At 56.1% G+C, this 13,555-nt stretch overlaps 1 protein-coding gene across 1 annotated transcript in view; it reads left to right on the top strand.

Moving 5' to 3' along the window:
* Dlgap2 (DLG associated protein 2) overlaps nt 1-13,555 on the top strand; it is a 243,944-nt gene that overhangs the window by 219,400 nt on the left and 10,989 nt on the right. Inside the window, exons 10-12 of the mRNA XM_077792488.1 lie at nt 2,784-2,869; nt 7,225-7,640; nt 13,394-13,485. Of these exons, the coding sequence (XP_077648614.1) occupies nt 2,784-2,869; nt 7,225-7,640; nt 13,394-13,485 (594 nt within the window). The remainder of the gene's footprint in view (nt 1-2,783; nt 2,870-7,224; nt 7,641-13,393; nt 13,486-13,555) is intronic.

Below are 13,555 nucleotides of genomic sequence, written 5' to 3'. Positions count from 1 at the left end.
GCTGTCTGGGAGTCCCTTGGTGAAGGCGCCTGCCAGGCACTGGGCAATTGCTTGTTCGCCTGTCTGGCTTCCTCCCAGTCAGGGAGCCTTCTCTCCAATGGGGTCCACTGGAAGAGTGGTGTTGCTGATCCGCCTGTCCCAAACAGCTCTCCCAGTGGGGGGTCTTGTAGAAATGAAGACCCACGAGTCTTCCAGGACTCGGAACCCACCCACTCGTCCAGCCAGCATTTCCTGGGGAAGACCTGGAGCCCCCTTTGCACCGTGCCGACGGGCATTCTTCCTCTCTGCCCTACCTGTGCTTGCTTTCTACTGGCAGGATGACCCCTTCCGCCAGGGGTCTCTGAGGTTGACAGGGGTCCGGCTCCTGCCACACGTGATTTCACCCTGCTCATCCCGGCCCTTGACTTCCCAGATCTTCAGGTTCTGAGCTGTCAACTGTGCCTGGCTGTCACTGAATGTCCGCGTGACTCTCCTGACAGTCCTAAAAGTCAAGGTGAAAGGACAAGGGACACTAGGTGCAGCAGACCTCCCTGACTGAGCTTCGCCCTGGGTTTCACATCTGTCCCATGAGGTGCAGGATCTGCCTTGTTTTCAGACGAGAAGCCAAGACGCAAACTCAAGAGCCTTTCCTGCCTCAGCACAGCCATCATCTGCAGACCCTGGCCGGTTCCAAGAGCTGCCTTTCCCTAGCTCACCATCAACCACGAAATTCAAAGCCCAAAGAAAGGGGGAAGTCAAGAGTGTGTGATGTGGTGTCTGTGGATGTGGTGCTGTGTGCCCCCATGTGTCCTGACTGCTGCTCATGGCACCACTAGGCTGCGCTGCCCGCACCTGGCGTGAGCGCTCCATGCCATGAGCCACCGTACCTTGCTCCTGCCCCAGCCCGTGTTCCCCGTATTGCCCCTTATAAATGACCCCATGGTGAAGACCGCACACTGAGGTCAGAATTCAAGACCAATTTCCTTAGGCTACAACCCTAGGAGTAGATTCATGTAGGAAAAATCCCTCAACTTTTTTTATGATACAATTATGGGCTCTTTTTATTCCAAAATCTCTCTAAAAGTACAGATCTGTGCCTTCGTTTCACCACATCATTCCTCTGTCAAATTTGGCAATATCTGCTAAAACGACTGAAGGCAACCTCCTCTGACCCCACAGCCAGGTCACTTCCCAGGTCCTCAAGGTTTGCCCGTGTCCCCAGCACTAACGAGGCTTGACAGTAGCATCAATGTGACAAAACACCAGAAATAGCCAAGTGCCTTTCACTGAAGACTGATCAAGTAAATCAGGTCACATTTCTCAGGTGGAATATTGAGCAACTGGAGCTCAAGGCCATGCCACGTCCCGACACGGGACTTGGAACAATGATTCTATCACGATCTTATTGTGCAAAGCCTCAATAATCTCCATGTCCAGAAAGAAAGGACGTCATGAAGCTATGACCCACGTAGGGCCGGAAGGAGAAGGGCATGTCCTAACAGGAAGGTGGGAATTTTTCTTCTAGAATTTTCTTCCTATAGTAAGCAATTCCTCTTCCAGTGGTCAGCACATGAATTAGGTCTAGTTTCTGCATATATTCTGGAAATACGCCAGTCAGAGGCAGGAGTCTCCCATGTTCCCTCTGCTCAGGAGAACCAGCAGCTGTGGGTTCAGAGCAGGGTTCCCAGGGCAGAGCCCCAGGAGCACCCCAAGCAAGTCACTCACCTTCCTTCTGGGTTCCCCAACCAGCCCCACGGGAGCACCAGGGTCACGGTGTGGACGACTTGCCGCAGTGCTTAGGACCCTGGGCCACACCTGGGGCACAGGCCTACCCCACGAATGTGGGACCCTCCTCCGCCTCCTGCCACAGAGCCTCAGACTGTTCACACAGGGTCAGCCGAGGACAGTCCAGTGACGGCAGGATTTCAGAGAGCAACTCTGCTCTGCTGGCGGATGTCAGCTTTGATTGACGCTTTCCACCTGCTGGTAGCAACAAGCACAGTTGTTTTGAACATGCTTTTTAAAACTTCGTTGTGGACATTTCAGATGGGGGTCAGAAGTCCTTTGGGTGCGATTGGGAGTGTCTGCATGAGGACAGGAAGGTAGGGCTGCTCCTCGGTGCCTGGAGGAGCCCTGTGGCTCGGCCAGGCTTGGCTTCACGCACTTCACATACCGAGATTCTGTGGCCGTTTTTTAGAAAAATGTCTGCTAGGATATCCTCAGGTGACACCTTGACGAGACTGAAGGTCACGGAAGTCCATGCGGGTTGGGGAGTACTTGGGGCAGGGCCAAGTTGCTCTGGCGGTCCTAGCAGGCAGGAATGACAGCCGTGTGCAGGAGCCGGTGAGAGCTCGCCTCTTGTTTCTGACAGACGCTTGGTCTCTGTGTCTCTGTATGTGGATGCAGCCATCAGTATAATCCTATTAAATGCTTACTGTTGTCGTTAGCCCTGCCTGGCTCATGCTGTACTGACTGCCTGCAGTGTAGGGGGTGAGAAGCGCGTCCAAGTCTGTAACCATGCAGTCGAAAAAGTCTGTTTTCTTCCTAAGCTGAGTGGAGCAATTTTGTTGGCATACATCGAACAGAAGACCTGAGTTCAATAGTTCTGTAAAAGTTGGTGGGACACAGTAGCAACATGATCACACCCATGTGAATGCACTTCCCCTCCGGGGTCTCACTGGGTCTAGTGCATTTCTGCATTAATTAAACCAGTGCACAATTAATTACAGAAAAGAACAGCAAACATTCCCCCTGGCTGAGTACCCGGGTTTCAGCTCTAACACGGATACTCTGTGTTGAATCAGGTGGAAACGGCTACGGATTCGGACACGGAGAGCCGAGGCCTGCGGGAGTACCACTCTGTTGGAGTGCAAGTAGAAGACGAAAAACGGTAACTCAGCTCTTCAGGATAGGGGTGCCCCAAGCACTGCACGTGACCCTGGCCGCCCAAGCCAGCCCACTGCTTCTGCAGCTACTGCCACTCTGGAGACAGGGCCCTGTGGCAGCCCTTTGCCATTTACTTCACTGAACACTAGTTATCCTGCTCCTGTATCTTGTCCTCAGGGGCGGGAATAGGCCACCCAAGAGGACAAAGTCCCTTAGAAGGAAGAAAAGGGGATGAGGGTGCAGCACCTGCTTCTCACCTCTTCAAACGGAGTGAGAGTGGGCACTGAAGACCCCAGAAGGCTGTGTGGTCTCTCACCGATAAGTTCCTGCCATTGTGCAACCACTGGCAGTGTTAGCACATGTCCAGAAGAGTGCACACTGTCAGCAGAGGGAACAGGCTTCATAGAGTCGCACCTCACTCTTCAGCACCTATGGGCACAGTGCTGGGCTGTGTCAGCTACAAGAACAGGTTGATAGAGCTCACACCTCACACTTCAGGGCCTGTGGGCACAGTGCTGGGCTGTGTCAGCTACAGGAACAGGTTGATAGAGCTCACACCTCACACTTCAGGGCCTGTGGGCACAGTGCTGGGCTGTGTCAGCTACAGGAACAGGTTGATAGAGCTCACATCTCACACTTCAGGGCCTGTGGGAACAGTGCTGGGCTGTGTCAGCTACAGGAACAGGTTGATAGAGCTCACACCTCACACTTCAGGGTCTGTGGGCACAGTGCTGGGCTGTGTCATCTACAGGAACAGGTTGATAGTGCCACACCTCACACTTCAGGGCCTGTGGGCACAGTGCTGGGCTGTGTCAGCTAAAGGAACAGGTTGATAGAGCTCATACCTCACACTTCAGGGCCTGTGGGCACAGTGCTGGGCTGTGTCAGCTACAGGAACAGGTTGATAGAGCCACACCACACACTTCAGGGCCTGTGGGCACAGTGCTGGGCTGTGTCAGCTACAGGAAAAGGTTGATAGAGCCACACCTCACACTTCAGGGCCTGTGGGCACAGTGCTGGGCTGTGTCAGCTAAAGGAACAGGTGGATAGAGCTCATACCTCACACTTCCGGGCCTGTGGGCACAGTGCTGGGCTGTGTCAGCTACAGGAACAGGTTGATAGAGCCACACCTCACACTTCAGGGCCTGTGGGAACAGTGCTGGGCTGTGTCAGCTACAGGAACAGGTTGATAGAGCTCACACGTCACACTTCAGGGCCTGTGGGCACAGTGCTGGGCTGTGTCAGCTACAGGAACAGGTTGATAGAGCTCACACCTCACACTTCAGGGCCTGTGGGCACAGTGCTGGGCTCTGTCAGCTACAGGAACAGGTTGATAGAGCTCACACGTCACACTTCAGGGCCTGTGGGCACAGTGCTGGGCTGTGTCAGCTACAGGAACAGGTTGATAGAGCCACACCTCACACTTCAGGGCCTGTGGGCACAGTGCTGGGCTGTGTCAGCTACAGGAACAGGTTGATAGAGCTCACACCTCACACTTCAGGGCCTGTGGGCACAGTGCTGGGCTGTGTCAGCTACAGGAACAGGTTGATCGAGCTCACACCTCACACTTCAGCACCTATGGGCACAGTGCTGGGCTGTGTCAGCTACAGGAACAGGTTGATAGAGCTCACACGTCACACTTCAGGGCCTGTGGGCACAGTGCTGGGCTGTGTCAGCTACAGGAACAGGTTGATAGAGCTCACACCTCACACTTCAGCACCTATGGGCACAGTGCTGGGCTGTGTCAGCTACAGGAACAGGTTGATAGAGCTCACACCTCACACTTCAGGGTCTGTGGGCACAGTGCTGGGCTGTGTCAGCTACAGGAACAGGTTGATCGAGCTCACACGTCACACTTCAGGGCCTGTGGGCACAGTGCTGGGCTGTGTCAGCTACAGGAACAGGTTGATAGAGCCACACCTCACACTTCAGGGCCTGTGGGCACAGTGCTGGGCTGTGTCAGCTACAGGAACAGGTTGATAGAGCTCACACGTCACACTTCAGGGCCTGTGGACACAGTGCTGGGCTGTGTCATCTACAGGAACAGGTTGATAGAGCTCACACGTCACACTTCAGGGTCTGTGGGCACAGTGCTGGGCTGTGTCAGCTACAAGAACAGGTTGATAGAGCTCACACCTCACACTTCAGGGCCTGTGGACACAGTGCTGGGCTGTGTCAGCTACAGGAACAGGTTGATAGAGCCACACCTCACACTTCCGGGCCTGTGGGCACAGTGCTGGGCTGTGTCAGCTACAGGAACAGGTTGATCGAGCTCACACCTCACACTTCAGGGCCTGTGGGCACAGTGCTGGGCTGTGTCAGCTACAGGAACAGGTTGATAGAGCTCATACCTCACACTTCAGGGCCTGTGGGCACAGTGCTGGGCTGTGTCAGCTACAGGAACAGGTTGATAGAGCCACACTGCACACTTCAGGGCCTGTGGGCACAGTGCTGGGCTGTGTCAGCTACAGGAACAGGTTGATAGAGCTCACACCTCACACTTCAAGGCCTGTGGGCACAGTGCTGGGCTCTGTCAGCTACAGGAACAGGTTGATAGAGCTCACACGTCACACTTCAGGGCCTGTGGGCACAGTACTGGGCTGTGTCAGCTACAGGAACAGGTTGATAGTGCCACACCTCACACATCAGGGTCTGTGGGCACAGTGCTGGGCTGTGTCAGCTACAGGAACAGGTTGATGGAGCTCATACCTCACACTTCAGGGCCTGTGGGCACAGTGCTGGGCTGTGTCAGCTACAGGAACAGGTTGATAAAGCCACACCTCACACTTCAGGGCCTGTGGGCACAGTGTTGGGCTGTGTCAGCTACAGGAACAGGTTGATAGAGCTCACACCTCACACATCAGGGCCTGTGGGCACAGTGCTGGGCTGTATCAGCTACAGGGAAGAGGTTCATAGAGCCACATCACACACTTCAGGGCCTGTGGGCACAGTGCTGGGCTGTGTCATCTACAGGAACAGGTTCATAGAGCCACACCGCACACTTCAGGGCCTGTGGGCACAGTGCTGGGCTGTGTCAGCTACAGGAACAGGTTGATAGAGCTCACACCTCACACTTCAGGGCCTGTGGGCACAGTACTGGGCTGTGTCAGCTACAGGAACAGGTTGATAGAGCCACACCTCACACTTCAGGGCCTGTGGGCACAGTGCTGGGCTGTGTCAGCTACAGGAACAGGTTGATAGAGCCACACCTCACACATCAGGGCCTGTGGGCACAGTGCTGGGCTGTATCAGCTACAGGGAACAGGTTCATAGAGCCACACAGCACACTTCAGGGCCTGTGGGCACAGTGCTGGGCTGTGTCATCTACAGGAACAGGTTCATAGAGCCACACCGCACACTTCAGGGCCTGTGCATGTGCTGGGCTGTGGCCTTCCCTCTAGGAAGTCCTGGGTCCAGGGATTACAGAACCAAAGGTAGCACCTCCAAGTTTCCAGGTATACCTCAAAGAGTATCTGCAAACTGTCCCTGTTCCCCGTGCCTCAGGCAATGAATTAAGTCGCACCTTTACTACCTCTAGTCCTGTAGCTGTGGTCACCAGTGTCGCAGGCACACATCACACACACACATCCACACACACACACACATACACACACCTACAAAGCACAGAGTCACATGCACACACCACAGAGATACGCACACACACCACACATCCTAGAGACACACACCCCACATCCCACACTCACTGCAGAGACATCCACACACACCACGCCTGCCACACACACCACACACTCGACACACAGACACTCATACAGACACACATAGCTCTCACCCAGCCATATCTAGTCTCTCATTATGTGCTGGCTCCTGCCAATCATTTCTACAACTGGCCAGGTGGAGATCTGTGTCACAGAGGTACAATGAACGTGCTCCTGAAACACCTGTCAGTAAGGCTTAGTTTGTGATTTGCATGTGAGAGCTGATGGGGACAAGATTGAGGTGTCCCAACAGCGGGGCCACTCAAGCCATGGAGTGGGATCTGGAAGTCATGGACTCTAGGCATGCTGCAGAACGAGGCCCACGGGAGGGCCCCTGGGGCGTCCTCCTGCATGGAGGTGCAGGTGGAAGCCAGCAGGCTCAGGCCTATGTCTGGAGCAAGTGCAGATATAAAAAGTGTGACCGTCATTCTGTCACCCAACACACTTAAATCTGATGGGCACTCCTTGGGCGTGGTGGGGTGAGGGGTGCTCGCGCTGGCCACCTGCAGCACCCAGGGTTCTGCAGAGGTGAAACAGCAGAGTGTTGGACAGTCGGGCGCCCTGGTGCCCCGGGGCCCTGCTGGGCTGGGTGTTCCTCTGCTGTCTCGGGGAAGGCTGCCATCTGTCCCCTTCTCCCCTCCAGGCACGGGCGCTTCAAGCGCTCTAACAGCGTCACGGCTGCTGTCCAGGCCGACCTGGAGCTGGAGGGCTTCCCGGGACACATCACCATGGAGGACAAGGGCCTCCAGTTCGGCTCGTCCTTCCAGCGGCACTCGGAGCCCAGCACCCCGACGCAGTACGGGGCGGTGCGGACTGTGCGGACGCAGGGCCTCTTCAGCTACAGGGAGGACTACAGGACCCAGGTGGACACCGCCAGCCTGCCCCCGCCTGACCCGTGGCTGGAGCCCTCCCTGGAGGCCACGGACACTGGAAGGGTGTCCCCGTGCCGCAGGGACGGCTCCTGGTTCTTGAAACTGCTGCACACGGAGACCAAGAGGATGGAAGGCTGGTGCAAGGAGATGGAGGGGGAAGCGGAGGAGAACGACCTCAGCGAAGACAGTAAGTGCCCGGCGGCCGAGGAGCAGGAAGGGGACATGGTGAGGGACACAGAGCGGGGGCGGGGAGAGCGGTGGCCTGGCAGGGGCCACGAGGCTCCTGTGTGTGTGTGTGTGTGTGTGCACGTGCGTGTGCCAGGGCGGTTCTGTTTGGCTGGAAGCTTGAACCTGAGATGGTCGGTGCCGGTGCTTCTCCTGAGGGATGGCTCTCTCCCTGCTGCTCACCGGTTCTGTTGACCTTGGAGAATGCTCTGACTTGACCCCGTTGATAAAAGCCTGCCTTGGCATTGCGCGTGGAAGGAAGCAGTGGGGGGCAAAGGGTCAACTCTCAGCTCCCAGGAGGGGCTCTGGCCATGGGGTTGCTGGAACTCTGATGTCCCCAGCCACGGGTCTCCAGTGCAGACCTGTCCCCAATACCCTGTGCTCACCCAGGCCTCTGCTTCCTTGGAAAGAGACAGCACCCGACTCTCAACTCCTGCCCCACCCACCTCGCCTCCCTCAAAGAAACCATCCCACCCGCAGGGTCGGAGAGTGGTTGGGAGCAAGAGGAGGCAGGAGGGGGAGCAGAGTGGACTGGCCGATTCAGGAGACAGTGGTGGCCAGGCCTCCACCCCGTCCACGGCCCCATAAATGTCAATGACGCTTTATTCCGACATCGTTGGAACTTACACCTTTTGGGAAATGTTCCATACATTCTGCTCTAGCTTTGAATGTGCAAATACCAGGCTTTGAACATGGCCACTGCTGTATCTGTAAGACAACAGCGCGGCACTGGCTGGGTCATTCTTCCCCACACCTCCTGAATCCTCTGATTTTGATCCCTTGCCATGGATCACGGTTGTTTTAAAGGATCCTTTTATAAAAAGGACACCACTAGGGCAGAACTTACTGGAGACTGCTGCACACCAGGTGTGTGCTAGTGCTCACCCAGGCGCTTGGAGGCTCCTGCCCCTGAGATGAGCAGATGTCACTGCCCACACGGCAAGGAAGGCACTTGACACCACACCCCAAATGCACCACTATTCTTGGAGCCAGAGCTAGGTCTTGAGGGGTGCCGTCTGGCTCAGGGCCGTGCTGCTTGGCCCCCAAAGCTACTGAGTCAAAATGCTCCATTGCTGAGACTCCTCCCCCCCTCCCCCTCCCCCTGTGATGCCTCCTCCCTCCCAGGGTTCTTGGTGCACCTTCCTCTGCTTCTTCAGAAGACAAGGACCCCCTCCCTAACCACAGCTTCCTGTGATCCACCCATCTGCTCCAGAAAGTCCCACAGACTTGGGTCCCTCAGCCTGGGCCATGGGAATGGGAGGAAAGTTGGACACTGGTTCTTTCTCGCAGTAAGGACCCAGGACTGCAGGAGGCTTCCTTAGTACCACAACACGGGGCGGCAAGAGGGGCTCTGGGCGATGCCAGGACCACTCCATCTGCCGGGCAGGCTTGGCCTCCACCGGACCCCGGTCAGCAGTGGAGCCATCATCCCTGGAAGAAGTGTGCAAGCTCCCCGGGTGCTCCCCGGTGCCTGACGGGTTCTGACTGAGCCCCTGCCTGCACTTGTTTCCCCAGGCGGGTTTTAACTGGTTAACGTCTTCTGGGCTCTCGGGGAGGTGCACACTCAACAAATGTTGAAGGAATACTCGCTGTGGGTAAGCCACTCTCCAGCGAGCGGGACGCAGCACAGAACCTGACCTGGAGGAAGGCCCGGCCCAGAACCTGAACACGGGAGAAAGGAGACCAGGAGCAACTGTTTGCAGGAAGTGCAAAATACCAGCGTGATCAGAAAGTGCAGACCAGGGGCCTAAGCCTCAGAGATCTGAGGTGTTTTTAGGTGGGGTAATGTCCAGGTGGTTTCCTGGAGCAGGTGGCTCTGTGAGGGGCTCTGAAGGACTCTGGTCAAGCAGGGCCAGGCAGAACAGAAAGAGAGATTCAGGGACAGGCAGAGGCACAGACCTGGGGCTGGGACCTGTCACCTGCTCTTCAAATATCGCCCTTCACAACCACCCGACAGAGAGGTTGGCTAGGTGCCTCCTCAGAGTCCGTGTGGCTCCCTGTGGCTCCATTCCCCTGGACCATGGAGTCCCAAAGGACTGGACAGGCCTCTGTGATGGGCGACATTGGCCATCACTAATAGTGGGGGGTGCACGGTCACTCCAGTGGCCCGGCACACAGCACCCTGCTGGTGAGGAGCAGTCCAGGCCAGCGAGACAGACATTCGTCACACCTTGTGGAACCACGTCTTCCCAGATCCCAAGGAGTCACCCCTTGTCCTTGGGCATGGGGCTGCAGTGTCTGTGCAGCCTCAGTCTACAGATGTCAGGTCAGTGACCTCGCGGAGTATGACTGCACTGCTGTGAGCCTGGGAGACTGGGCACTCTGTGGCCCCCTCCATGTCTGCAGTCTCCCACTTCAGGCCGGCAGAGGTGACAGGAGCACGTCACATCTCTCATCGGCATGCTTAGCACGTGAGGCTGGCACAATATTAATCAAGTTCAGATATCTCCCTAATAATTTTTAGAAGGTAAGCAACCTCCAATTCTAGTCCCAATTTTAGCAATAGATAGAGTCATTGGTCTCAGCACTTTTAAAAATAAAGATTAAGTTAAATGTCTTATTAAACCAAAAGTCTGAGCACTAAATATTGAAATTTCCATTGCACGATATAATTCTCACCCGACTATAATTTTATGATCACCGTTCGCTGAACTGATTGAAGGAATCTAGATTTGTCTAATCCTCTGTGCCTAACAAAACACCAAATGCAAACAGGTTTACATCAAGTCCTGGACTCAGGCCTCGTTGTCAGTACCCAGGGCAAGAAGGACTGAGGAGACGGGAACGTGGAGACCAGGCACCCCATGGCTGGGATCCGCCACTGGCAGGGGTCCGCAGGAGGGTGCAGCGCAGCCCTCTGAACAGTGTTGCTGAACCTCCCGTCCTGAGCAGCTCCCGCAAGGGCTAATACCCCACATGTCCACCCAGCCGAGGACCAGCTGAGAGGACCCTGGCACTCATTACCCAAGGCTCCTGAGACTACCAGGTGCCTCGGGAACTCAAGCCACCCCAACACCAGAGGGGGTCAGACACAGGGCACTGGGTCTCCAGGACATCTTACGTGGTGAAGCGCAGCCGTCTCTGGAAGGGAGTGCCCAGCTGCAGTGGACATGCACACAGGGCAGACCTGAGAGGGGAGGAAGCACACACTCAATGCAGGGTTAGCCAGGTGCACTGAAGAGGAGCCAGGCCGTTTCAGCTCCAGGCCCTCACAGACGGTCCTCCCCAGCAGAACACATGGCCACGCGCACAGCCAAGATGGCCAAGCGCACAGTGTGCTTCCAGATTCCCAGGGGGCACGGAGCGCAGCCTGCTTCTGCCTTGTGGATCCAGCTGTCGAAGCCCATCCCTTGACACAGCAAGCTCTGAAGATGCCCCCTGACACCCCACGACCGAGCAGCCATGGGAAGAAGCACGCCCTGGAAACCAGGAGATGAGGAGGCCTGAGGGGCAGGGGCTTCTGGGAGCAGAGAGTTTGTGAACACAAATGGCCACTTCAAACTCTGCAGATCCTATAAAAGTCCACTTCAAATTCTGGAACATGAGAGTCGTATAAATACTGTCCTGGTGCTTCATAGCAAAGTAGCACAACTGGAAGGAAAATCAACTGTAAGAGCCAGTACGTCCATCAAGTCTCGTCATCCAAGGCAGGGCTGCCTCCGTCTCTGTAAATCTCTATTCCGGGGAGCACTTGTCCTTACCCACAGCTCCGGAGAGGAACCATGGCTACGTGGTGGCAGAATTAGGGAAGGACAGAGGAAAAGGAAAAGTTGGATTTTCACTTCAAACTCCCTGCCGCGGTAGGAAGCCGTCTACACTATGGGTAACAGAGTCCTTCCCGACCCCCAAGCCGTGGCGTTCTGCCGTGAGTGATCAGGCCATCAGCCGCTCTGTCCAGCACTCTTGCTCTCCCCTGGCCACATCCAGTTTATACCTCGGTAACAACTCTCCACTACATTAAATCAGTGCCAAGATATCGCCGTCTACTCACATTGTGCTGAAGATCATGAATTGAAGTGCTTTCTATCAGTGCTCCAGCAGAATTGCACTGTAAGAGAAATGTGAACAGGAGGAAGTCATCTTCAAATTTCATCCACCCACTGACTGTTTAATTACAGGCTGAAGAAGCAGCGTCAGTCAAACAAGTGCCCTCGGCCCTGCTTCTACCCGCGGCAGGACAACTTGACTACAGCAAGCCCCTGAAACCTTGGCCGATCACTCGGGTTACCGAATACAAACCAGAAGCTGAGCCTCTCAAGAGCAGCGATGGCCCCCGCTGGGCGCCAGCCAGGCCAGGCCGCCAGGGCAAGCTCAGTTCTCTACCAGTGTGCCAAGGAAGAACAATAGGCCCTCCCCTTGCAGACGCCACCCCCAGCCGCCGCGCTCCGCTACTCTCCCCACAGGCCTCTCCCAGAGCCTCTCCAGGTACTTGGTGCAGGGTCGTCATCATGCTGGGCAGAGAATCAGAGGACAGGCAAAAGAGAAGACCAACGGGCACCTCGGAGTACCTGCTCCATGAGGGGAGGGCCTCCACAGACAAGCTCCAGAAAGGGGCCCACCCAGAACTCCCCAACCAAGGTGACCCCACTGAGCCCATGGTACTAACCAAGTCCTCATAAGATACTTAGACCACAGCACCCTGCTATGTGGGCAGGAGCCCACTCCTGTGGTGACCAGGGGCGGAATGCCAGGTGACCATGCTGACATGCTCTGTGGAGGAGCTCTGAGCAGGCACCTTCACGTGGACTGTGGCAGAGATGCACGGTCCAGTGGAGAGAAAGGCCCAGTCGGCTCCTGCATGGCTGTGGGGCCCAGGCGGGCTGGGATCCGCCAAGGCGCTGTGTCCAGAGCGGCACTGTGCTCACTACACCAGGGGTGGGGCCAGCAGGGTGTGGTGAGAAAGTCCCTGTGCCTGGGGAGGCGTGGCTCTCCTCACACTTCTTGGCCAAGACTTTATTTGCCCAGTTAATCTGTAAAGGACCACACTTATTTTGCGGTAATTTGTTAAATCCCTCCTGTGGCTGAAACTGGATTGTTGACTTTCTGAGCTTGCTATTTGGTTTAGCAGATGAAGACCAGCAGGTGCGGATGGCGGCAGACAAGCTGGGTCTTCCCGTCTTTTGTCCTTTGAATGCCCCCATGGGCAGGGTTGTCTTTATGCAGATACCAGGTGCACTGGGAGCCTGATGGTGAGAGCCTGTGTGGCTTGTGACCAGTCTCCATGCCCGAGGCCTTGCCCTGTGGCCTCCCAAGGCTTCTCCATGTTTCAGGTGCATCTCAAAGCACTGCATGAGATCTCTGCCCACAGTTCACAAAGACTGACCAAGGCCAGTGAGATGACAGGTATCAATGCACTTTTCTCAAAGCCCAGGAATTGGCATCTCCTCAAGGTCACAGGACCTCCTGGAGCCCAGATGACCTAGGAAGGGCTTACAGTGTGTTCTGCCCCCCACTCTTCTCCGGCTCGCCTCAGCACCTGCACTAGAACACTCTCGCCCACAGCAGGGTCCCCACAGGCAGCCCCCGTTACTGAGCTCCGTTTCCCCAGTGCCCAGGAGCAGAGGCTCCACAGCTGGCCCCTGCCTGTCCTCCAGCTTTCTCTGGGCTGGAAGGGAGCCGGCAGTCAGTCTGTCTCCTCAGGGGCAGGAGCTCCCACAGGCAGGCGCGAGGGCTGTGCCCTGGCTGACCGGGCCTGACCTGCCCTGTTTCCCACAGCTCTCGGGAAGATCCGGAGTGCCGTGGGGAGTGCCCAGCTGCTCATGTCGCAGAAGTTCCAGCAGTTCTATTGGCTCTGCCAGCAGAACATGGTGAGTGCACCTCAGGTGGCTCGTCCACCTAACAACTGACGCATATCCATCTACACACACTCACGGTCTC

This window comes from Urocitellus parryii, chromosome 14 (genome assembly GCF_045843805.1).
Source record: "Urocitellus parryii isolate mUroPar1 chromosome 14, mUroPar1.hap1, whole genome shotgun sequence".
Classification (NCBI taxonomy): domain Eukaryota; kingdom Metazoa; phylum Chordata; class Mammalia; order Rodentia; family Sciuridae; genus Urocitellus; species Urocitellus parryii.
This window is presented reverse-complemented; position numbering and strand designations above follow the sequence as displayed.